Below are 25727 nucleotides of genomic sequence, written 5' to 3'. Positions count from 1 at the left end.
TAAAAGATTGATTTTTTTTTTTTTTTTTAATAGAACAGAAGACTTCATTTTCTCTCACATTACAGTGGGCACTCCTGAAGTCCTTGTAATACAAATCTAAATCAGTAGGAGAAATACTTGAAGCTGGGAGTTACTAATACAAGGAAGTAACTTGGAAATGAAGAGTTGTAGCCACTGCAGACTTGGTAGCTTCAGGGATGCTGTTGGGACTCAGATGTCTGAGGTGGAGTCCACAGAATTCCATCTCAGTTTGCAGGGTGTTGAGAGCACACAGATTCATTTAAAAGCCTCTAGGAGTGTCCTGAGTGCTACACATTGACAGATTTGCATTCAAGTAATGGTTTGGTTTAGTGGTTGGCTGAGGTGTTGGTCAAAGGTTGGACTGGATGATCTTGGAGGTCTCTTCCAACCTAAACATTCAGTGATTCTGTGGTTTTGAGGCCTTGCAGCCACTGCTCCTCTGTTCCTTGCAGCATGGGGTGGGTGGGTGGGTGATGGGTTGGACAGTGAGGATGGGCTGAGCCTCTCAAGAAAGGTCTTGGTCCTCAGTAGGGATTGGGACTGACATTGATTTTTGGTTCTGTGTGCCAGTAAGATTTGATTCACTTAGAGGATTCTGCTGAAGAGAGAGAATTTGGGGATTTTTCTAGCTATGTAGACTTTGATTTTCCTCATTTGCCCTCTGATGCATTGTCCACAACCCTCTTGCCTGCCAAGCAGTGTTGCTGCTTGTAGGTCAGTAGTTTGGGTGACAGATGCCACGGGCCCTGGAGTTGTCAGGTTCTGCTCTAGGGAAGTGCTGATCTTCTTTGATCCCATTCTCAACACTAAATTAAGATGGGCTTTGGAACTCTTTAACTTGTTAAGAAATGAACCTGTTCTGGCAGTTCTTTTAATCATATCCCATGTATATATTTCATTTCAGAGGTCGTAGCAGTGGCAAAGGACCACCTCAGCCTACAGTAAGTAGATTTTTTTTTTCTCTCATTGTACCATTTCTAGGTATGGGGAAACAACTTCTGTGCAGTGAACCCAAGTATCTCAATGGAAGGATTACAGATACTAGAATATTCCCTCATTTTTTCCCTTTGGATCTCTTGTATTTTAGACTGAGTTGATGCTTTTCTGAAGAAGTAGCATCTTGCATTAATTTAATTCTCCTGAGAAGGTGAGGTAGGGAAGGGTCACTTCAACTTTTGACTTCACTAATACAAATCATCTGCATTTTCTTGCAATTATAGATATGGATATCATTTAACTTAAGGCAATGCTTTTGAATTAGTTCCTCTCTGAAGAGTCTGACATTGACTTCTGCCTTAAACAGATGACAGTAAGACAGCATTTAGTTAAATAAAAATAAGGATTTTGTTTAGCTGTAGTATAAATTAGCTAACTCAGTATTCTTGGTAACCTGAATGTGTAGCTGTAGTTGTTGTCAAGGCAGATATTGTTGAAATACAGGTGTGGCTTGACTTCTGGAACATAATTCTATCAAAGCTGAAGATGGGAATCTGGATTTAAAGAGTGGTTCTCTGAACTGCACTAATCAATATTTGCTATTTGTTACTGGCCTGGTTTTCAAGGAAGGCTAATTTTGGGGAATGGGGCAGAAGTAGGAATGTTTAAAAGAATTACAGTTTACTTACATAAATGTTTATTGAAAATATCAAGACTTCTCAGTGAGATCAAAGAAGCATTGAGGAAGAGTGGTGAGAAAGGTCAGACTTAAACATTCAGCATCATGAAAGTATTAATTTTTACATCCTCTGGACTGAGTGTTGGGCATAGGAGCATCCTTAGATGTGTCTTGAGCCCAGGGAGGTGGCTGACACAGAAGGAAATGGATTAAGTAGCTGACAGTTTCAAAGATTTTATTGACTGAGTGAGGTGTTGGACCAGTGTTTCTGGGAGCTGGGGTGTGCTGATGAAAGATGTGCTGCATTATTTTGGGCACATGGGCTTTGTGAATTGTTACAGGTTTTTCTCCTGGATTTATGATGACTTTTTCCTTTTTCAGATTTCTTTTGATGGCATCTATGCAAACATGAGAATGGTTCACATCCTTACATCAGTTGTTGTAAGTCTTTGTCTTTGTTTGGGGGGTAAAGAGTTTCTGTGGTGACACAGGGTGATTAACTAGGCTGTTAATTGGGATATAATGAAGGGAATATTAAACTTGAACAGCAGGCATCTTTTGCCAAGATTGAACTTCAGAAAGTAGCATGGGAGAGTTCAAAAACAATTTTCAGAACTGTAGCAAGTTTCTTAGGTCATAGATTGAATTTTCTGTCTTTAAAGAAGTTATGGATAAATAAAATGAGTGTGTGCAGGGAATGGATGCTTTGTCCCCAAATGTTAAGGCAAGTTTTTACATGCCAGAGTAAGACTGACTGTCCCACATCTGCTACAATCCAGGATAAAACCTTCACCCTCACACATATGCACAGATTTTGCTTTTGCACAAAAATTTGGTCAAGAGCCTTCTGAGTACCAAAATCTGCTTCTCTGAGTATCTTTAAATCCCTTCAGAAAAATGTTGGTACACACTCAGCTGTTTGCATCTGCAAAACCCAGGGACAGATTTATAAATGGGCAAGTGGTGAATGAGGTGGCTTAAAACTGTATTTTTATACATTATATTTACATTAAAAACACATTTTTGAGAAAAATGACTCAAATGTCCTTTTTCAGGCTGGGAGAAAGCTGTATTTTCATTTTTCTTGCATTCTAGGGATCCAAATGTGAAGTACAGGTGAAAAATGGTGGTATATATGAAGGAGTTTTTAAAACCTACAGTCCTAAGGTAATTTTTTTTTTTTCATTTTGATTATTCTCTGTTTTAAAAAATCCTAATACTGAATAATCAACGTTTGATTAAAATTCAAGTATTTATCATTAAACATTTTGACCATTCATGCTTAGCTTGTATTTTTCTAAACCATTCTAAATGGGTTTTTTTGCAAGTACATGAAGCCACTGAGTGTATTATTTGGCATTAAGTTATTGTATTCTTTTTTTATATCTTTTAATAGTGTGATTTAGTGCTTGATGCTGCTCATCGGAAAACTGCAGAATCCAGTTTGGGGCCAAAACGTGAAGACATCCTTGAGAGTATCTTGTTCAAGTCTTCAGATTTTGTGATGGTGCATTTTAAGGATATGGATACCAATTATGCAAGAAGAGGTATATCTGTTTTTAAACTTTGTCTCTTTGAGATGATAAGGCAAGATTTTCAAAGCAGAGGCTTTAGGATCCTATCCCGTTGAAATAAATGGAAAAAAAAAGTGAATACTCAGCACCCCCAGCAACCAGAAATTTATTAAAATATAAAAAAATAGATTGCAGAACCTTTGTGAGGTGAGACCACACTGCATTGAGCAGCTAAGCAGCAGTCTGGAAAGCAAATACTTAGTGGAGTTACAAAAATTTCACAGTTTTTGTGTGCAGTTGGTCTTTGGTTTTTTTTTCTAAATTAGTCTATGAAATATTATGTGAAAATCCATGGATATAGGAATTCTTCATAAAAATATTATTGATCAGAGTTGGTGTGGATATAGAGTCTATGTTTAGTTAAGGAACTTCTGTCTCTAATCATGCATTCATATAAATATTTTAAAAATGCTAGAAAAATACTTGAAACCTCAGAATTAAACCATTTTACAGGCAGTCAGGAGATCTCTATACTTCAGCTTTTAATGTCTGACCTCCAAGACCCTAATTATTTTTCTGGAACCTAAGAGGCTCATAAGTGAGAGACAGCTCCAGTTCCTTTGCAGATTTGATTTTTTTTTTTTTTTTTTTTTTGGGCAGCAGATCTCCAGGGGTTTTATGCTTATGTTCTTGATTTGCCAGGCTAGGGAATAAAAGCAAATACATCACTTTTTGTGGCATGGAAATTGCAGAGGTATATTTTCTCAGGTTGGTCAACAGCTGTCACTGGGAGCAAAATGTTGTTGTCACACACAAAAATATAGCTTTATTCCCATGTAGCAGTGACTTAGAGATGCACAGGGACTGGTGGATGTTTAATGAGTTCTTTTCTCTTTTCACCTTGTGTTTGTACCTACGTGTGTTCTTGCCTGATACAAAGCTGAAGAATGAGAGGCTTGTTGTTTCAAGGAATTTGCTTTTCCCAGAAGAAGATGCATAATGTCAGAGCAAATGTAGCATTGAAATGCAGATAGCTTCCAGGTTCTGGATGGGACTTGGAATTTAAATTACACAAGAGCTGTTTTATAATGGATCTGCTAGGAACGTCACTTTAATGTAAATGCATTACCCAATCCTTACAGATTTGGAGCTCATGGAATCAAGAATACACTACTACTTCTAGGAATAATTACTCAGTGGAAGTTTTCTGGATGAAAACGACTGCTTCAGGTTGAACTCAGTTTGCTTTATTAGGTGGAATGTCTTTGAGTCTAAATCTTTTGGGTGGCTGGAGAGGAGAGCTGAAATAAAGCTGTAGAGACTTGGGGCAAGACAGTCTGGGAGGCTGCAAACCTTGATAACTTGTAGAGGGTAAATTAATCTCCTTCCCATTTTGTCTTAAAAATGTATTATCTTGAAATGACACTTGAAAGACTTAAGTCAGTCTCTGATCACACCTGCCATTTAGAGCAGTGAGGGGCTTCCTGCTTCTTGGGAAATGAAATAAGCAAGGATTCAAAAGAATGGAAGGGTGTGAAGATGAATGCAGGAACTGCTGTCCTTTTGTTCTTCTAAATAACCCCAAATCCTCGTGGTACTGAGACAGATAAACCTGTAAAAGTTTTTACTCACAGTAAAAATGGATCCTGAGCTCCTAGGTGAGGAGGTGATGCTTTTTGCTGCCTTTATAATGGAATGGTTGCTGTCCAGTGCCTGAGGTCTGACAGTATTGCACTTACCCAGGAACAAACTGCCTGGCTCTGAATGTTTTTGCCTTTCACAGACAAGTTAGTTGAGAGTTTGGAAATGGAAAGGTGGCTCTCACTTCCTTAGAAATTTAGTCACATGAAAAGGCACTTCACAAGCACTCTGATGCCACAGGAGAGGCTTACCTGGAGTGGGATTTGTTGGGGTCAGTGTGTGTACTTTCTCCTACCCCTTAGGAGACCTTTGAGGAAGCCCTGAAGTAAACTGAATTTCTGCCAAAGATCCTCCTTTGGAGATTTTAGTGTATCCTGCCTTAGGAGGAGTAGAGGGAGTTCTAGGAATTTTTATTCTGGCATTTGCTTCTCTGCTGGACTGTGGAGTGTGGACAAATGGTGCTCCTGACTCTCTGGGTCTTGATCTTGTGCCTTAGAGCTGAATAGCAGAGCTGTTGGCTGCATTGTCTGCCTGTCTGACCCAGTCAGACAAGAGCCTGGAAGAGGACTGGAAACAAATAGTGAGTGGGGAGAAAGGGCATGGGCTGGGTCCTCCTTTCAGAGGAGTGGAAAATAAAGTTGCCTCTGAAAGAACCATGTGAAATAGTCTGCCAGGCACCTTTCATTGCTATCAGACTTGTGCAGCTTTGGAGCAGTGAGCTGATAATTCATCCTGCAGCAACATCAGGAGTAGGAGTGCAGGGGAGGTAACAGTGGAGGCTTGGGGTGGGGGAAAACACCCTCTTTGGAAGCAGCAAGCTTAGATTTGCTTGTGCCAAGCATGACATTGCTCCTTTAGTTGCACCAGTGGAGGAATTGTGGGGCCTGCCCAGATTGTAGAAATTAGAAAGGTTGGGAGAAAAAAAAATAGTAGGTCTGCATGGATCAGGGTGTTCTGACAGTTTAAAAAAATCTGTCCATGCTTTCTGGGCCCTCATTTGTAGCTCTGTCAGTCTGCATAAACCTTTGTGCTCCTGTAGATTCCTGGTGGGCTTCAGAAGGAGTGGAAAGGAGAGGGTCTCTCAGTGTGGAATTAGGGCTTTCTGCAGAACAGGGAGGCTGGTGAGTGAAACATACATTGGAAAGCTCAGGTGAAATTGGATTATATCCATCATTTCCCTTTCAGACTGCTCTGTCAGCAGTTAAAGGTGGCACTCCTCTGCAGGGGGCAGTGGAAATCCACTGCTAAAAATCCACTCTAACATCCAAGTGGAAATCCTTGGCTGTGCTGGAGCAGGTGACATCTTCCTGCTTGTCCTGAGGCAAAGGTGAAGAGCCCAGACCTTGTAGCTGGTAGATGACTTGGGCTGCCTGATGGAAAGAGGCAGGAAAACTTCTCTGATCTTCTGCAGAGGCAGCTCCTAGCAGTGTTTCCTGCAGTCCTGAACACTGCTCAGCTCCCAGCCCTGCTTTGCATAGGATTCAAATGGGAGTGAGGCTTCAGAGCTGCCTTCTTGGCTTCTCTGGAGAGACAGGACAATTCCAGGTAAAAGGCTTCCACGACATTTTTATTGTTTTTTTGGCTCTGTTACTGCACTCTGAGAAAAATATTACAAATCCAGTGGAAAAAAAAAAAAAAAGGCAAAAGAGAATTGGCTATTTCAGTTTTTTTGCTTGAATTAGCACTGCAAGTGGCATCCCTCCAGAGAAAGTGTTGCAAGGGGAATAGCAGTAGGTATGTTGTGAACAAAGGAAGGAAATGTTGGCTGGGGCAAAGCTGGTGGCAACTGGTTTTAATGTTTCAAATCAGTAGTAAGTAGTTACAAAACAAATGAGAGTTTACTGTTAAAACCTTCAAGATAAAACCTCAGGTTAGTTGGGGCCAAAGCTTGGAGGGTGCAGCACGGACACCTCTGGCACATCACACCCATTGGTTTCAGAGCATTTGAAGTGCAGAGTTGCACTCAATGGCATAGTTCTGCTCTTCACCATGAGTAGCTCAAAATATGTTTGCAAAAATTAGCATGTTAAACACTGAAATTAATTAAGCCTGGACTCTTTAATTGCTCTTGTCTGGCATCTTTTTCCTTAACTCAATTAACAGCGTGTGCTTGAAGAATTTGTCCAAGCTGAGTTTTTCTCAGATTGTGTATATTTAATCTGCCTTAATGTGAATTTCTTTTGCATTGAGTTGTCCTTGGGTTTTTTTCCCCAGTTAGCAGACTTTAAAACAAGAAGCAAGGTCTTTGATATCAAACCTCATTGTTTAGAAGATGTCACATTAGGCAGCTACAGAGAGGGGGGCTCATTGTGTGTTACAGCTCAAGCTCTTTATTTGGCCAGTTTTCATTTTGTCTTTAACTTGAGGTTTACCATGTAGAAAAGGGATTGATTAAAAATTTGGCTGTGCTGAGGTGTCATGTGAATTGTTCATTCACCAGCTCTGAGATACAAGGCACCAGATAAGGGAGAGGCTGAGCCTGTGCAGTCAGTGTCTTGTCTGCTCTTACCCTGCCAGTTGGCACTTGAAGCAGCAGTTCATCTTCTAGCTTCTACCCTACTAATAATCCTAAAAGCAGGTTTTTTAATATTTTTGGAAAGAGTTATTTGTTGAATTTATTTTTTACATATGTTTTCAATTTTGCTGCTCATTAATTTTGGTAAGGTTTTGTTTGACTTGCTGCATTTTTAATCTTTGGTGTCCCATGTGCCTGCCCAGCTGTTTGTTGCAGGAAAATAGTGATCTGTGTCTTGAGGTACCTTCTTGCTACATTTAAACTTTTCCTGGATGCTCAGGAGACCATGTTGTCTGCCTAGAAGTCAAGCTTTGTGGGTTGAATGTCTCCAAACTGGATTTTCTGTCAGCTGTAGAGCTTAAACTCACATTGCAGTCCCACTTGTGACTTTCATTCCAAAGTGAGAGATAAATGAAGAGCAGGGAAGCTTCCCCTGCTCCATGATACACTGGGTTCTTCTGGGAAACTTCTCACTGGCTGTTCACATCTTGCTCAGAGCTGTAGAATTCATTAGTGGGTGGGGGTTTTGTTTGGATTTGGTTCCCCCCCAGTTGAACTGTATCATTATAATTTTTAACATCACTCTGCTGACTGCTTCTGTGGCTTTTTAAATAAGAAAATTAGTGGGTTGAGTGGATGGGTCTTGTTAAGTGAGTATTTTATGCACAGTATTCAGAATGGCACAGTTGTGTATGGAGTTCTGTCTGAAGTAATTTCATAGAAATTTGGGAAACACCCTTCTAAAACACAGAAGATGACTTCCATCAGGTGATGTCATCAATCCTCTAACTCCTACTGATCCAGTCTCACTGGAGAAGAGATTCCAGTCCAAACCCTCTTCTCCAGTGGTGTAGTGTAAAAGCCAGTGTCACAGTTTCCTAACTGGTGGAAAGTCTACAGCTTGGATTTGGTGTAAAATACCCAGCCTGAGAGCATCAGAGATGAAACATTGAATTAATGATGTTTGGCATCTGATTCATGGCAGTGTTAGCTGCAGGTATTGGTGAGGTAAACACAGAGTTTACAGCTACAAATGCCTTACTTTTGCCTCCCAGTGAAATGTGCTTTTTTGTTACTGCTTATCTGTGGGTTGAGGTAGTGCTGCATTACTCTGTACTTCCAGGTGACTTTTGAACACATTTGCTCTTTCTGTAGTATATTCTTAAAGCTTTTTGTGTCAAGGGAAACTGAGAGATGTTCTATTTCCAATTGCTATGCCTTAGAAATCTGTAGGCTATTGGAATATTTTTTTTTTTTTGGTGAAGCAAGATGGGAAAACACATTGGGATCCTGAGGGGTGGGAGCATTCCTGAAGTTACACTGTGGAAATAATCTTTGCAAGGTGGGAGATGTATAATCAGTTGGAATATTTCTGTGAGAGGGACTAGAAAGAGTTTAGCTATGCCTGAATTCAGCCATGTAATGTGAAAAAAAAATCCACCTGTATTTATATCTGATGTCTTCCAATTTTTTCTCTCTCCATATCTGTTGTAGTTCCTTCAGAAACAGGTAACTTTTTTGGCAGTCACTCTTATGTCTCTGCATCTTGCCTTTCATAATGCTTTTGTTACCATAATATGTAACAGAAACTTAATCTCTTTGCTCGCACATGGATGGCACTGTAAAACATGCATGCATAACTTCACAGACTCATTTAGAGTATCTTGCAGCTGGTGACTTCTCTTCTCACCCTTGATTTTTACCTACTTGAGCAGTTGAAAATGCAATGATTGAAATTTTGCATCAGCACATAGGTCCTGCCATGCCCCAGTGGCTCATTTTTCAGAACACTCTACCAGTAATCCCAGAACCTGCCTGCTGAAGGCATTGCATGTAGTGATGAGCTAAAATACATCCCAAGAGCAGCTAAAAAACCACTGGAAAGTGTTAACTCCAGCTGTGTAGGTCCTGTCCCAGCTTTGGTTGGCAGCCTGTGCCATCTCCCAAGGTGGTTGATGCAGGTTTTTTGCAATTTCACATGAGCCCTAACAGTGGTTTGCTTCCTTAGGTGCCTTTCATTTGGCTTTCTTCTCTTGTTTTCCTGATCCTTTTGTATTTGAAATGAATGTTTAGCTAATAAGCTCTGATTTTTCATACATCTTCTGTAACATTTTGTTTCATTGAAGCTTATTAACGCTTAATTGCTTACCCATAGTTTTTTTTTTGGTCCTTGTGGATGAGTTGAGTGAGCATTTCATGAGATAGTGCTGACTGTTGTCAGACAGACTGAGCACAGTTAACTTTTATGACAGATCACACCAATCTATGTGCAGAACTTCACTGGGAAATTGGATAAAACAGGAATAATGAGCTATGTCAGCAGTCTGGCTTTAAAATAAAAAAAATCTCCAGTGATTGTTTCAAAACTATAACATCAGTGGCCAACTTCATATGTTGTGAATCCTTTCCATGGTGGCTTGAAAGTTCATTTTTTGTAGTATGACCTCAGATTTTGCCAGAAGTTAATTTCAGCCACATTCTTCCATATCTGGCACTGCCTGGTGGTTTGATCACATCTTTTCTAAAGGTCTGAAATGTTTGCTCCTTCTTTTATCAGAAGAATGGTAATAGGAAATTATGGAGGCTGATTTATTTATCTATAGGCTTGTAATAAGCTTGTTGTAGTTTTTCAAGTTCCTTCTGTTTCAGTAATTTAAGAATTTGCAGGCAGCTCTGAAATTTAGTTGCTTACAGATGTAAAAAGCTTGGCTTCCTCAATGAATGGCTTTATACATTTTTTTTTTCACAGCACTTTAATATTCTTGTATCATTCCTTCTTAAAGTCTGGCTTGAATGAAAAATGAAGGAGTGAAAATGAAAGCTTTTGGTACTTTTTTCTGGATGTTTTTATAATTCATGTAAACAGCAGCAGGCTCTTGCTGCTTAGCACACCCAATGGTATATTTTGTTTTCATACATTGCTGAGATCAAGAGGTGGAGTTTCTGACTCTTGCTGTGTGATTTGGGTAAGCTGCTTCTTGAAAAAGCTTGTGCAGGAAGGAGGACACCTCTGCTCACCTCCCAGTGAGCTCCAAGCTGATGGATAACTGAGTTACAGAGGGAGCAAAAGTGTGTCTGCATGCTGGGTGTGCTGGGGAGTGGTGGAAATAGAAGAAACTGGGGGATTTGAAGGGAAACTTGCCCAGTTTTTAGGGAATGGGATTGGGTTACATTCATGCTTCTTAGAAATCTGTGTGATCTGGTAGTGGGCAGTTGGGCAGGTTTGGAGCAGCACATTGCACAGGGCTGGGGTTTCCTAGGGGAATGAGGATCCTCAGGTAGTCTTTTTATTTTTTTTTCCCAGAAACATGTAACTTATGTATAGTATTTTGAAATAACTAACAGTATTTACTGCTATTTGCTGTATTAGAACTTAGTCTGTACTTTCATAATTTTAAGTAGGCACCTTCCTAATGTAGTCCTGTTAAACAGAAGAGGAGGTGAATGATGTTTAACATGCCTGTGATTCTGCTGTATTTGGTTGTTCCTCAGGTAAAATAGTGTGTGCAGTTTCTTCCTGTGCTTAACCAAATTAATTTCACCCCCAATCCCTCCCCCCTCCATTGTAGATGCTTTTACTGATTCAGCCATCAGTGCTAAAGTTAATGGTGAACACAAGGAAAAGGATCTTGAACCATGGGATGGAGGAGAGACCACTGCTGCTGAGGAGCTTGAGGCATTAGAGACAGATGTTGTAAGTAATGTGTTTTTTATCAGCTGTAAAAAATAAGCTGTTTCTCTGGACATGCCTTGCAACAGTTCCTTAATTATAATCTGGTAATGAACTTGTGAGTAAAATTGCTGACTTCTATGGTATGGGTGTGTGTGTAGAGTCTTTGCTAGCAGCTGCCACAGCACTTTTTAACAATCTGAATAACTGGATTTCAAATGCCACTTTTGGCAAACATTGACAAATGGCAGCTGCTGTGGTGAGGGACCTGTTTGACTCATGGACTGGCTGAAAGAGGAGCTTTTATTAAGGCTCCAAATTCAGCAATACACTGAGGTGATTTAGGTTTAATCAGAGCATTCCTTTCTGACTCTCACTGCATTTGGAAATTATGTTGAAATTGTGCTTAGCTAACTGTCTGTGGGCTAAACAGAAAGAAGTTGATGGAAGTCTGACCCATGATTTAATGAGCACAGATACAATCTCAGTCAATTATAAATTGGTAGATGAGCAGTATGGTCTCAAATGATGTTTCTTTATATATCCTAGCAGTCAGCTTTTACTCAACCATGCATTCTTTTTAGCAAGGTATTTAGACTGCAATATGTTAAAGAAATAAGATGATGTTACTGATTAGAGAAGAATCCAGTCATGTTAGTGTATTATCTCATATTAACTTTGTCTGGGTAGAACAGTTATCCTGTCAATTTTACTGCATATATTGTACAGCTGAGATATATTAGAATGCTTAATCCTGTCAGTGCTTTTCTAAAACATTCAAAACATTTATTGTTGTGCTTGAGTGCTGTAGAAGCAATTTTACTGAAGTGGGGAAGTTGTGCAGACCAACAGGGGCCTTCTGCCTGTGCTCTGTGTGTCTCAGATAATTGCATCAGTAGTGGATTTGAAAAGGTTGAGCCCTCCCTTGCCACAGCAAGGGACACTTTAAATGTTCAGAAGTGTCAATTTGCACTTTCTGGAAAAGGCAGGCATGTATATAATTTTTTGCTAGCCAGTAATCTTCTAGTACAGAGTGAGCATGGGGCTCTAAAAAAAAAAAAAAAAAAAAAAAAATAGAAACACCAAACCAAACAGCAACAAATAACCACAACAGACAAAAACCTGGCTTTTGGAGGTAAAATCTGTGCATCTAGTAAATAAAGTTCCCTGAAACATTGTGACTTTAGTAGCTTTGTTATCTGGACAGTGAATTCATAGGGCCAGGAAAACTTCTGCCATCAGCCCTTAATTTTAAGGGAATGTCTTTCCAGTGTCATTTTGAAAAACAAACATCATTTTCTTCTAGTCTAATGGATGGGATCCCAATGACATGTTTCGTTACAATGAAGAAAATTATGGTGTAGTATCAACTTATGACAGCAGTTTATCCTCTTATACGTAAGTTCCAAAATATTTTTGTTATTAGATTTGTATTTAATGTCTCCTGGGTTTGACAAACTTCTATTCTGAAGATAATTTTGTATGCTTTCTAAAGTTCTGGAATCAAAGAGCTGAAAAAAGCAGTGAATGAATAGTGCTTAAGAAACCTTGCCAGCCTTCTGTGAATAGTTACATGGAGTAATCCTTATATATTCCCTTAAATGGGCAGAGTTCATTCCCATTGCAACATTTTCTGAACTTAGACATGCATTAAGAGTTGTTTCTTACAAAAACCCTTATGAATAGGGTGGAAAATACCAAACTGTGAAACTGTAATCTGTCTTTACATAGCTGCTATACCTATAGCTTGTGTTTAACCTAGCAAAGCAGTTGAAATAAATCCTAATTTTATTGAGATTGGAATGTTGAAATGAGGCTGGTAAGGGGGGTGTGTGTGCTGTGGATGACTTGTTCAGCAGATCTAAACTAAAGTTTTGGTTACAATATAATAGTAACTGGAATATAGAAGTAGTATAGAGCCCACTCTGGCTATTTTGGCAGCATGGACCTGTTCTCAATAGTCTGGAGCTATAATGTTAACTGTAACTGCAAAACAAATCCATTGCAGATGTTCAGCAGCCCTTGTGAAATGTCTTTAGTGTTTTCCCACTCTTTAACCCCTAAACTGCAGGCTTACTTTTGAATGTTGAGAAATGGCTGGGAATATTTCAATTTTTATGTAGAATTGTCTACAAGGCTCTGGTTTACGAATTTTTTATATTATTATTTTGTTAAAATAAACCTGTAACATGGTGACAATCAAAGTCTCTTCATCAGCTTCCTCATGAATCCTGAGGAAGCTGCTCTGTCAGATACTTCACTGCCTTAAATACTTTTTGGACTTTTGAACTTCAAGCTTCCATCTTCCTGCTTTCTGGATATTAATGGAAACAGATTAAAAACATGAAGGTGGCTTTAAATTGCCTCAGACAAATTCCCTTGTTTCCTAGTCAAGCTCTGGATCTGCTTTGCACGTCCCTCTGCTAAACTGGGAAACTCTTGCCCTGATTCTCCCAAGTCTGTGATGAGCAGCAGTGAAGCTAAATGCTGAGATGTGCAGCTGAAGGATTGTAAAAGATTTATTGTTTGTTTTCTCTTCCTAGAGCTGAGTGTTAGCAGTTGTACAGAGGTAAAAATTTTGTGTTTTAGAGAGTCTCCTGCATTAGTGTGTTGATCTGCTCTGAAAAAGTTATCTTGCCCATCCCCTATTTTTTCACCTCTAATGGCCTTTTTTCTCTGTTAGAAAATGTAAAATAATTTTTTTGCTTTTTTTGATTGCCATCAAGGCTGCTGAAAACATCCCTTCATTTTTTTGGAGTCACTTTAAATAAACAAAGGGTTGTGTTGGGTGTTTTTCCTTGTCTGTGTACTTAACGTAGGGCAAGCAAGGTTTGTTTGCATTATGTTCATGTAGATCTTATTTCAGGCAAAGCTTCACACTGAAGGGTAAGGCAGAAGAAATGAGTATTCTTGCAGTCAGTGCTGATAAGGCCAGGAGATGTCCTGGCTGGCCAAAAAAATGTGTGGGGAGAGAAACTTGTGAGTGCTGGCCTGGAATTTGGCAAAGCCACTTGTTTTCCTAGTTCTGCCACCAACACTTGAGTAATCTTGCATATATTATTTCATACTTGGCTTGTATCTCCACCTACTTCCTTTGTTATTCATTTTTATATTATTCAAAATATGTGTGGTAGTGATTATTGGATGCCCAGTGTAGCACAGTCCAAGTCTCAACTGTGTTCTGTATTTTTCTGTCATTTTATTTGAAAATAAGCTTGGAGGAAACAGCTTTTGGGACTCAAAATCAAAAGACAAAGCACAAATTTGTTTGTTTTATAAACCTTGATATTTTAACAAAAATTGGAATGGGTAAAAACCAAAGCCATAGGTGGGCAGAAGGAGGCACCAACTTTGATGTCCTTCCAGTATTTCATTGCCCATATATTGAATTTTTAGTTGGTGGCTTCTTGTACTTTTTGCAACGTGGTTATTTGGTTCCTTGGATACCTGGGAGAAAGGAGTTTGAGGTCCTAGGACACTGCCATTGAGTCTTGGGTTTCTGGTCCCTTGCTCTTCATCCTCCCTGCAGGCAGATAAAATAGGAAGAGCTGAAGTCCTGTGGCTGGAATCATCAAAGGGTTAAACAAGTAACTAATTTCTGTAGGACTGGGGACTCCTGTGTCTGTTGGGAATGTGTAAATAGGTAAAAAAAATTCAAATTTGGTCTCTTACTGAAGCTCCCTATCTGAACAACAGATTAAGGCTTTTTATTACTAATAACCCTTTAAAAATTGGAGGCTTTGCATAGCTTTAGGGCCTGGGGATTTTGCAGAGCTCTGCCCCCTGACCTCAGCTCTCCAGGCAGGTAAATGACCCTGAATTTGCACATCATGCCAGAGCAGTCCAGAAATATTGATATATTAAAATCAGACAGCAAGTCTGCTGGCTTAAAAGCAAGTTGTTTTTTTTTTACTCTTAACTTGGTTAGAATTAACACTGTGTAATTTTTGTAGCTCCTTTGTGCTTTTGACTGCATTTCAGAGATTCTTCTCCTTTCCATTGTTCTTTTAGGGTGCCATTAGAAAGAGATAATTCAGAAGAGTTTTTAAAACGGGAAGCCAGAGCAACTCAATTAGCAGAGGAAATTGAATCAAGTGCCCAATACAAAGCTCGGGTTGCCTTGGAAAATGATGAAAGAACAGAAGAAGAAAAATATACTGCTGTTCAGAGAAATGCTAATGAAAGAGAAGGACATGGTGTGAACACGAGGTATTTTGCCTGTACTATGAATAGTATTTTTATTGAAACAATCTACATATTTTGGTACAGTAGCAATCTTTTCCTTGAAACTCTGCTTTTTCAGTCAGGCTGATGAGGTTAGGAACCATGGCTAAAAAAAAAGCATGTGCTGGTTTTGGCACTCGTGTTGTTTTGTACACCTCTGCCTGGCCCTGCATTATCTCTGCAGACTTCCCTGGTCTCCTGTGTCACTGTGGTGAATTGGTACCAAATTACAGGAAAGGGCAGTGCTTTGGGGATGTTGTGGAGAATTTCAGGCATTAGTACTAAATCATTCAGTGTCTGTGGGCTCATAGAAAGTGGACTTTGTGGTCAGGATCAAAAGCCAATTCATGAGTTGGATGTTAGGTCAACATGTGATAGTATTTTCCTTTAGCTTGGTTTGGGGAAGATAACACCAGCAGAATACTTGAGCAGGTGTTTTTTGTTGTCTTTCAGTTTTGTCTTAACACTGATAGAAATTTATTGTGTTTCAGAGAAAATAAATACATTCCACCTGGACAGAGGAACAGAGATGTCCTGTCCTGGGGAAGTGGAAGACAAAACTCACCAAGGATGGGCCCCTCTGGATCAGGCCCACCAATTTCAAGGTCTGGATCCCATACTTCAGAATTCAGCCCTAACTCTGGAGCAGACCAGAGAGTAGTTAATGGAGGCAAGTATCTAAAAGTTTAAACAAATGTGCCTTATAAAATGGAAGTCAATTATCTAATGGTGTTGGAACTGCATTTGGTGGGGTGATCTCATTGGTGCCATTCATCATTTAACACAGAGGTGATGATTTTGTTTGGGGTTTAGCTCACTCCTAAAGGAACCTGCTCTGACTGCACTGGAGCAGAAGTGTCACTTGTTCTTCTCAAACACCTTTGTCTTGGATGATGGTGCAGTGTGTGGTGTTGAGGATGAAAAATTGCTGTCTGTGTGATGCCAGCTGAGCTCTGTGGAGGAGCAGCAGTGCTGACACCTAGTGAAAGGGAGCTGAGGCAGCCTCACCCCTCCTTTCTGGTGCATGGATCAGTTCTGTTTCCCTTAAAAAGTATAAAGCCAGCTCCCTGACTTTTAAGATAATGTGGGGGGGGGTGGGAAATAACTTGTGGAAGTAAGGAAAAAGGGATCAGAAGCCTTCTCTCCAAAAAGCTATTTGAGTATTTGGTGCTATACACCTGGGTAATATTTTAACCAGACATGGCTATGCCCTGCATAGCAGGAATTGGTGTTTCATAAACCAGACCCCATTTTTGAGTGGATTTCAGCAGTAGCCTATGCTTGAGGCATTCTTTGGCTGAGTTAAAAATACTGCTATATGAGATTGCTGGGAGTAAATGAAAAATAAATAATACTCAAGTGCCTCTATCTGGAGAGGAAGTCTGAGCAACATCTCAAGGTAAGTGAGACTTCCTTTGCAAACACAGAGTCAGCTGTAGGAAGGTTGTACAGCTGAGTCTTGCCCAGGCAATGCTAAACTTGAAATTTGTTCATAAGTATTTCTGGTTTCTGTCCTGCTGTTACTCTGCTGAACATCACATACCTAAAAATATTCAGGATGGCTTATAAATCCAATTTATTTATTTTGGAAACAATGAGCCCTGTGTGCTAGATTAAAAAAACCACCTTAATACTTCAGATAACTGGTAGAGACATAAATGTCAGGATTCAGACACTGAACACCGCTGCTTTTTGTAAAGCTACAGTTCCTAGAATTGATGTTGTTCATCATTTGCTTTGAAAGTAGCAGTTTGTAGTCAATACTTGTGTGTGAACCACTGTGTGAGAGCCTCTGGTAGCTTTTTAGGACCTTGTGGAGAGTGATGCCTACTGTAGAACATATATATGACAGGCTAGCAGATCAAACTTTGCTGTCTATTCCTTAGTAGTATTTGTAGATCCTAATTAACCCTTTGGGGACTTCGTGACATCCAACCATTCAATTTGACCAGAAGTGGAGAAAACAACCTCACAGATCCAATTTTACTCAGCGAAAATCCCCTAAACCAATCCCCAAAGGGTTAAACGCGAAAAAAAAAAAAAAAAAATCATTTTGTCATTTTTTTTTTTTTTTTTCCCCCTTCCCCCTTTATTTATTTTATATTTTTTTTTCCGTGTTTTTTTTTTTTTTTTCCCCCCCACCCCCCATAATTTTTTTCTTTAGTTTTTATACTTTCCTTCATATCATTTGTTCTGTCAGGTGTTCCCTGGCCATCGCCTTGCCCATCTCCTTCCTCTCGCCCACCTTCTCGCTACCAGTCAGGTCCCAACTCTCTTCCACCTCGGGCAGCCACCCCTACACGCCCGCCCTCCAGGCCCCCCTCGCGGCCCTCCAGGCCCCCGTCTCACCCCTCTGCTCATGGTTCTCCAGCTCCTGTCTCTACTATGCCTAAACGCATGTCTTCAGAAGGTACAAAATACCACAATTTGTTCATGTTTTTGTTTGTCTTCGTTTTAACTCCTCCGTGAGTTTTAATGACAAAAGTTGGTTTTTTTTCTTTTTTTTTTTTTTTTGTCCTCTTCATGACTTAACCTATAATTTGTGTTTTAACTTTAGTTGATCAGGCTTATTTCTATTAACATTGTTTTTTTTTTTTTTTTCCGTGTTGGTTTGGTTTGGTTTTTTTTTTTTTTTTTAAAAGAATCTTTACAAAAACAAAATAAAAGCTGTGAAATTTCCCCAGTTGGTATGAAATAAGCTCAGCTTTGTGAACGCTGCTCAGTGTCTTAACCAAACAGCAACACGCAGGACCTGATAACCTTAGTCAAACACTTTTAAATTTACAGAAAATAGCAAATATTTTAATACAGTTGGTCCACAAAAAGCACTTTCAAATTGAACTAAATCAGTGAACCACCCTCTGTAAAAAGCCAACAACAAAAATAGTGATAATAAAAAAAATGCTGCATTCAGAGAATTGCACTGGGGAATGGGACAGGATGAGGCAAATCTGTAGCAAACCTTTAGGTCTCTTTGCACTGAGGCAGAGCAGTAAATGTCCTCCCTGGCAGTCAGGAACAGGCAGGGAAGGTTCTTCAGTCACTGTATGCACAACCATCTCAACTAAATGTAAGGGTACAGTAGGGAATACACTTTAAAACTTGGATTTTATTGAAGTGCATTTAAAAACCTGCACTGGAAAATGCAAACTGCTGACATCAGACTCACTGGAAACTTGCAGCTTTTGCTGGAACTGGTTCCACTGGGTTGGATCAGTAACACTGTTCTGCAGCTTGCCTGAGAAATGCTCCAGAGGGTCCCTAACCAGAAGGTGGATGGCAGCAGGCATGTCTGTAGGGTGTGCTGCTGTCCTTGTGAGCTTTCTGTATGTAGTAAAATACTGAGAATCCACATGAAAATTCAGATTTTTTTTTTTTTTAGTACTGGCAATGGTTTTGTCAGGCACGCAGGGAACTGCTGCTTATTGCAAAATTCAGTTTGAGAAGAGGATTGCTGGAAAGTGTGTATTCTTTAAAATGCTTGTCTGTATATGATTTGGATTGAAGTGTACTTTAGGTTCCTGGTTAAAATAGAGGTTGACATTTAGAGGTTTATGTAACCAGAAGAGGTACTTGATATTTTAGAACCTTATCTGAAACCAGAAAGCCATTATCTCTCCTCTATTATTGACCTACATTAAAAACAAAGTGTAAATCAGCCAGATTGTGCTCTGGTCTTGCACAGTTTTTCCTTTTGAAGTATCAACACAGGAGTCTCATCTTGCAAAGAAAATGTTGATCAGGATGTAGGAATTGTCTTGCTGCTCAGACTTCAGCATGGCCATTCTGGGGCAGCTGTGTGAGCTGTTCAGGATGGCTGTGTTCACTTATGACTTTAGCTGCTGGTGTTAAAACATGCATGACTTGAACCTTGGGATAACAATAACTTGTTTAGTTGCAGTTTTGCTGACTTGTAAATGAATTGTGACCTGCTGCAGGCAGTTTAGCCTCTGTGCAAAATGCTCTGCTGAAATTCCCCAAGAGCATTGGTCAGCCAGTGACTACTCTGTAAATAAATGTTTGGTATCACAGACCACCTGACAAAAGCCACGACAGGTTTTTTTTTTATTATTTTCTGGAAAATGTTTGACAGCCTGGAGCTGTGATTATCTAGAGGGAGCTGGGCCACTAACCCTTTTGGCTTGTCTTGCAGTAAGCAATATTGAATACTTGGATTCAAATATTTAAAATCCATATCTGTTTCATTTCTGAGAAAGCTTCTAAATATCAATGAACTTGAGCAAGGTGGTGAGTGTGTGGGTAGTCTGGCTGGACCAATGGCTTTGGCATTTTTTAGTCTGGGGGATCTCTGGTTGATGTCAGGGTGAATTGCTTGACTATTACTGCATTAATCAGAGTCATTAGCTGAAACCCAGTTTAAAAACCAGTATGTTTTGGATACTCCCAGCCATGGCCATTAAGCACTTATTGTGTGGGGTTGTCTTCTTTTCCTCAGGGCCTCCACGGATGTCTCCTAAGGCACAACGGCACCCTCGAGGTCACAGAGTCTCTACTGGTAGGGGTACAATTTCAAGTGGCTTAGAATTTGTATCTCATAATGCACCAGGGGAAGCATCTACTACTGCAGTGGCCCGAGGCAGCCCTTCAGGTGGGACGTGGTCATCAGTTGTCAGTGGGGGTAGGTAAAGCTTGGCTTATTGCAGATGGCTTGCCAGGGGGTCCTGTAGAGTGTGAATGCTAAGCAGAATATTGCATTTCTAGAGAATTCAGGCTCTGAATAAACATTGGTCTGCTCACTCAGCTTGCCTAGATGAAGTGGGAGAAAGGGGGTTCCTTGATGGCTTCAGTAAAGTGGTTGGTGAGTCAGTCTTCCAAGTGTCTTCGCTGCAGAGAGGTTAAGTCAGATGCTGGGTGATGAGAAAGGAAATGTGAGGATTAGTTGTTGAAAGAGGTAATTTTCAGGAAATGGAGTGAAGGAGACAAGGCAAGTTATGAACGTTCCACTGCATCACTGTGTTTGGTTAATGGCAGTGGCACTGGGCTGTGGTTTACAAATGAGGTTTTTTGGGAGAGCAAAGCTGGTGGTAAAGGAGAAGATGAAATTCTATTCAAGTGAAGTTGGATCTATTTTTCCTTTAAAAATGATGCAGGTTTTAAGTGGTCATCTTGTGTTTGGCTGAGTACTCCAGTAGCAGATACAGTCAGTGGCTCTTCTTCTTTGAATCAGTTAACAATTTTTTTTTTTTAATTTTTGACTTGAAATTTAAAGCTCAGTCTTGTGACACAGGCCCTGGTCTCCAGTTTTTGTAGTTGGGACCCTGTTCTAGTTGAGCTGTCAGCACCTGGGCATTTTCTAGAATTGAAGGGCAAGTGAGAGGCAGTTTGGAGTCTGGTATTTCTTAGCAGTGCTAGAATTCCAGAGGAGTGCAGTGGGATGGGAATTTTCAGAAAGAAGGTATGAATTAGCCCCCCATAGACCTGTTGCCTTGTGAAAAAGATTTAAACTCTTGAGTTCTGGCATTATCTCTGATTCATCTTCCCTCCCCACCCACCACTTTGTGTATTATTAACCTGCAAGTAGGACTGTGAAACTGCTTACCTCTCTTTCTCCTTGCTCACATGAAATTGATATATCTCATAAAGTAACTAATTAGCTACAAGGGGATGAGCAGGAAGCAGGAGGTGCAACTTTACAATTTAAAGAATATTTATACCACTTTGCTGCTTTAACACAGGAGCAAAATGCATCAGATAATCTCCTTTCAATAGGATATGTTGTTTTTTTTCCAGCTGGCAAACCTCCAAAAGAGGACACTATAAAATTGAGCTTGGTTTTTCAGCCCTTTAAAAAATATTTTGCATCTCTTTGTATGGAGATCTGACCACCTTTTTCTGTTCTGTTGATGTGAGCTGTTGTAGTTGTACTGCTGGGGGTTGGGGAGCACATTGCAGTTTCATGGTGGGGTTTCAGGGCAGGGATACATGTTAGGGGGACAGTCTACAGAAAAATGGCCCCACTTAGCTGAAATCCTGCATTCTAAAGAAGTAGGAGATGTACCTGACAGGTAAACAGGTTTTCAGTTACTAGATAATGTTCCACTAAGTAGTTTAAAGCATGTTTTTCAGTCGTTATAAAAATAAGCAAAATGCTGAGCAGGTGGAGGAGACTTTTCCTCTAACTCTTTTTTCTCCTCTTTGTTTCTAGTTCCAAGATTGTCCCCTAAAACACACAGACCTAGGTCTCCAAGGCAGAGCAGCACTCCCACGGGCCCAGCTCTGCCTTCTCCTCAGCCTGGTACAATTCCTGCTGAATCTGTTGCCATGCCTGTCCCAGCTGCCTCTCCAACACCTGCCAGCCCTGCATCCAACAGAGCAGTTACCCCTTCCAGTGAAGGTAAATGCCCCCTGGTTACCTCCCTGTCACTAATTCCTGACAAGGAATATACCTGGAGAAGAGCAAAGGTGTTTCCTAAATGATGGGGAAATTTCTCTTGTGTTTATTTTACTGTGTAATGAGTTTCCCTTTTCTTACAATGCTTGCTTTTTATAAGTGTTTATGCTTAATCTTCTGCCCTGTAAGGAATATGGGTTTATAGGTGTTTAACTTAGCTGCAGATTTTTTTCCAAACTGAGTTCCTAGCTATTTTCTAATTTAAAGAAATGTAGGCCACTGGTTTCAAAGGCTGTTTTGACCCTAGTGAAAGAAAGAGGGGAAAATAACCCAACATTCAAGAGCACAGTCAAATGTCTTAAGAACTCTTAAATCTTTGTCCCATTCTTCATGAAGAACTTGGACTGAAAATTAATTTGCTTTATATATATGTATATATTTGCCTAATATTAATTTGTTTATATTTTTTTCAGCCTAGTTAAGGTTCTGTGTATGATGTGAGGGCTGTGTTTGACTGGGACTTTCTCATTTGGTCTAAGTAGGGTGGGGAGGGGGCAGGAATAACCCTCCAGGCCCTAAGTAGAAAATGTGTAACATGGGGTTGTTTTTTTAAGCTAAATGTGGTTAAATCTGTCTTCTTTTTCTATCTTCCCATCTCTGTTAAGTTTGAGCTCTGTGTAAGGGAGTAACTTTGGCAATTTCTTTTCTAGCTAAAGATACCAGGCTTCAGGACCAGAGGCAAAATTCTGCAACTGGAAGCAAGGAGAATATAAAGCCAAGTGAGACTTCTCCTAGTTTTCCTAAACCTGAAAACAAAGGTTTGTATCAAAAGCTTTTGTATATATTTGAGCAGTGTAGGAATTCCAAGCACTAATCCTGCTGTTTTGGTTGCTTTACTTGGCCTTTTAAGGAAGACTTTGTGGCACTGCCTTGCCTATTCTGTAGCAAAAATTTGGTCATGCAGTTGTGAAGTGGCAGGGCTACAATTTTAAATGTTGTTCTTGACTCATTTCATTAACACAAAGTGTGGAGGTGCTCATGTGGATGGTGTGATTTCTTTTCACGTGTTTTTATTTTTCTCTTTTTTATTTTTTCTCTTCTTTTTTTCTTCTTCCTTTGTTTTGTTCCTGCTCACAAAGCTGTTTTTTACCTCTCTTTGGACTGAATGAGTATTTCTGCTTAGAGCCATGCTCACAATACTATGGAGCATCATGGTCAGCACAGTTTTTTTGTAGCTGTACTTCTTCCTATTGTCCCTTAAATTTGACTTTCTCTGCAGCATTGCTTTGTCATTCATTTCTCAAAAAAAAATCTTTTCATTGAACTTAAAATCATAAAATTGTTTAGGTTGGAAAAGACCTTTAGGATCATCAAGTCTAACCATCAACCTAACCTCCATCAGTGTTTCACCTTTAATTTCTGTGTCTTGAAATGCTGAGGGTTTTTCTTTTTGGCCCTCCTTTTCTTTTTTGGAGGATTTTTCTCCTTGCTTCTTTGTGTTGAGCTGAGTTCTGCAGTCCCTGCACCTCAGGGCTTCTGCCTTGGTGTGATGTGTTAGAACTATAGATATGTCAGTTATGTAATGCCCTGCTTTCCCAGAGTATTTTGTGTGCTCATACACGTAGTTGATGGAATTACAGCAGATTACAGAGGAAATGGTATCACTGTGTTTCAGTTTTAGATGTGCAATGTGTAGGAAACTTGTATTTTCAATGCTTAGACAATGTTGGTCTTCTGTTTGGCAGGTGTATCTCCAATTGTTTCAGAACATAGAAAACAGATTGATGATTTAAAGAAATTTAAGAATGACTTTAGGGTAAGTTTCTTTGTATGTTAACTTAAAGGTATCATAGTTGTTGTGTGCATCCAGATAATTTTAATAAATTGAATGCATTGCATGTGTTAGCAGCAAAACAAGTCCTTGCCCCTCCAGCTTAATTTATGAAAATATCTATAAAAAATCATGCTAGATACTACAAAATCAATGCCAGCTCTTGCTGGTACTCTTGCCTAATATGTGTAAATGTGCATATTGACTGGACACTGAAAATAGTACTTGAAACCTGTTTGATCATTAGGTGCAAATAGCTATCACATTTAAACTCCACATGGAAGAGCTGTTAGCTGTTTCAAAATTAAATTCAAAATTAAAGGGTTTTGCTGGGGAAAATTGGAGGTGAAGTCGTATTACTTAATTGCTGCTTATAATGGTTTATTAAATTAAGTTAGCTTTTGAAGTGCTGCTGTTAAATCACACAGTGAGATGTGTACAAAGAGTTGTCTTGAAGTGTTCCTGTCACTTCCTAATCAACATATAGCTCAGCTGAGCCTCTGAAAAGCTTCTTCATAGTACAGACTGAAAACATTGTCAGTGTTTATTGATTTCTTTTCTAGTAGAAATGGAAACGTATGTTTTAAAAGGGCCTTTCCAGATGATTGAGGCTCACAGGGCAGTATTTTACTCTGTGCCTATTGATAGCATGAGGTTGTCTCTCCCTAATTTTCTGGATGAATTTGCTGAATATATTCCTTGGGTTTTTTTTTTTTTTTCAGTTACAGTCAAGTCCCTCTTCAGATGCAGTGGATCAGCTGCTAAACAAAACCCGAGAAGGTGAAAAAACAAGAGATGTAGTTAAAGAGAAGACAGAAGCAACCCCTAAAGAATCTATCATAGAAACTGGCAGTAATACTAACTCTAATGGAGGCAGTAGCAAACCCAATAGTCCAAGTATTTCTCCTTCAATAAGCAGTAGTTCTGAGCAAAAGCGAGGGCCTGAGGTAACTTCACAAGGTGTACAGACATCTGGGCCTGGAAGTAAACAAGATAAAGAGGATAAAGAGGAGAAGAAAGATACTTCTGAGTGAGTAATTATGTCTTTTAGAATAAGCACATCTGCTTTTAGCCATTTGTAGGAAAACCTATTCTGAGTGGGTTATATCTTAACTGTTTATATGGCTGATAAAGTTCTTTCTGTTCCACAGAGATAACAGGTTAAAAACAGTCAGTGGCAGAGCTGCCTATAGAGCTCTGGTCCTGCTGGTGCCTAGTCCATATGAAATGCTTATTTAAATGTTTTCCTGGCTCCTGTGAGCCATAGTATCAACAGCAGGAGAACTGTTCCATGGATAAATACAGTGAGAATCCTGTCAGTAAGAGCAGCTTTTTGCATGCCGTGTGTTGTCTGAGTTCTCAAAAAATCTGACTCACGGATGGAAATGGGGGATTTCTGCTCTTTCAGTTTTTAATTGTTAGGGAGTTCTGCAGATAGGCTTGGAAAAGAGTCACACTGAATGTCATTTTGTGTTCTTTATGTTTAGGCAAGTTAGAAAATCAACACTTAATCCCAACGCAAAAGAATTCAACCCTCGGTCTTTTGCTCAGGTGAGTTATTTGATATTTTAATACTGCTTTTGAGTAGATCTTTATAAACAAACCTTTTAGTTGGAGGATAATCAAGCTAATCCTGCCATGTGCATTGCTGAACTCTCTCTCTAGCCTAAACCTTCTACTACTCCAACCTCCCCTCGCCCTCAAGCTCAGCCCAGCCCCTCCATGGTGGGCCATCAGCAGCCAACCCCAGTGTACACTCAGCCTGTTTGTTTTGCACCAAATATGATGTACCCAGTTCCAGTGAGTCCAGGCGTGCAGGTAAGAGCAGCTTATGCTGCAGACTTGTTAACACTGTTGAGGTGATTGTCAGCACTTGGAGCACTTAGGAGATCACAGGCAGTGAAATGGTACAGCTTGTATTATTCTTGTAAATATGGGCACAATTGCATTTTTGTTAAGTTTTAGCTGTCTTTTCCCAGTGGGCCCTCAACCTAGATGACCTAATAGTCTCAAACACTTGTAAATTCCAGCAGCTATTACTCATTTTTGTTATTAATAAGTGCAGACTTCCAGTCCTCCCAGCATAGTCCCACTCTTAAGTTTCGAGCAGCTCTGTCTTTGTCTTTTGCTTCCAGCTGTGTCCCACTGGTTTCTGGTCATCGTAGATTTTACTAGAATTTGAAATCTAACTCTTAAAAAGCTTAGTACATTGCTTGAAGTAGCAGTAGTATCATCACTTGACTGGTTCTTGTAAACCATATGGTCTTAGTTGTTTGTACGTGCAGTCTTTGAATCAGAGTCATCCAAGAAAATATCATAGGTTAGGCAGAGTTCACTAAACCAC

General features: G+C 39.8%; 1 protein-coding gene across 18 annotated transcripts in view; it reads left to right on the top strand.

Annotated features, from left to right (window-relative positions):
* ATXN2 (ataxin 2) overlaps nucleotides 1-25727 on the top strand; it is a 51638-nt gene that overhangs the window by 6538 nt on the left and 19373 nt on the right. For 5 of the 18 annotated variants that reach the window (XM_071763481.1, XM_071763479.1, XM_071763489.1 and 2 more), the window contains exons 2-18: nucleotides 926-962; nucleotides 2018-2077; nucleotides 2732-2803; nucleotides 3033-3183; nucleotides 8801-8815; nucleotides 10876-11000; nucleotides 12283-12374; nucleotides 14988-15185; nucleotides 15692-15870; nucleotides 17401-17610; nucleotides 19657-19839; nucleotides 21367-21555; nucleotides 22263-22370; nucleotides 23298-23368; nucleotides 24106-24413; nucleotides 24871-24934; nucleotides 25049-25201. In XM_071763481.1, coding sequence (XP_071619582.1) covers nucleotides 926-962; nucleotides 2018-2077; nucleotides 2732-2803; nucleotides 3033-3183; nucleotides 8801-8815; nucleotides 10876-11000; nucleotides 12283-12374; nucleotides 14988-15185; nucleotides 15692-15870; nucleotides 17401-17610; nucleotides 19657-19839; nucleotides 21367-21555; nucleotides 22263-22370; nucleotides 23298-23368; nucleotides 24106-24413; nucleotides 24871-24934; nucleotides 25049-25201 — 2215 coding nt within the window. Of the gene's footprint in view, nucleotides 1-925; nucleotides 963-2017; nucleotides 2078-2731; nucleotides 2804-3032; nucleotides 3184-8800; nucleotides 8816-10873; nucleotides 11001-12282; nucleotides 12375-14987; nucleotides 15186-15691; nucleotides 15871-17400; nucleotides 17611-19656; nucleotides 19840-21366; nucleotides 21556-22262; nucleotides 22371-23297; nucleotides 23369-24105; nucleotides 24414-24870; nucleotides 24935-25048; nucleotides 25202-25727 lie in introns of those variants that run through there. The other 13 variants (XM_071763483.1, XM_071763485.1, XM_071763484.1 and 10 more) reach the window with 8 other exon arrangements.

Source organism: Heliangelus exortis, chromosome 19 (genome assembly GCF_036169615.1).
Source record: "Heliangelus exortis chromosome 19, bHelExo1.hap1, whole genome shotgun sequence".
Lineage (NCBI taxonomy): Eukaryota > Metazoa > Chordata > Aves > Apodiformes > Trochilidae > Heliangelus > Heliangelus exortis.
This window is presented reverse-complemented; position numbering and strand designations above follow the sequence as displayed.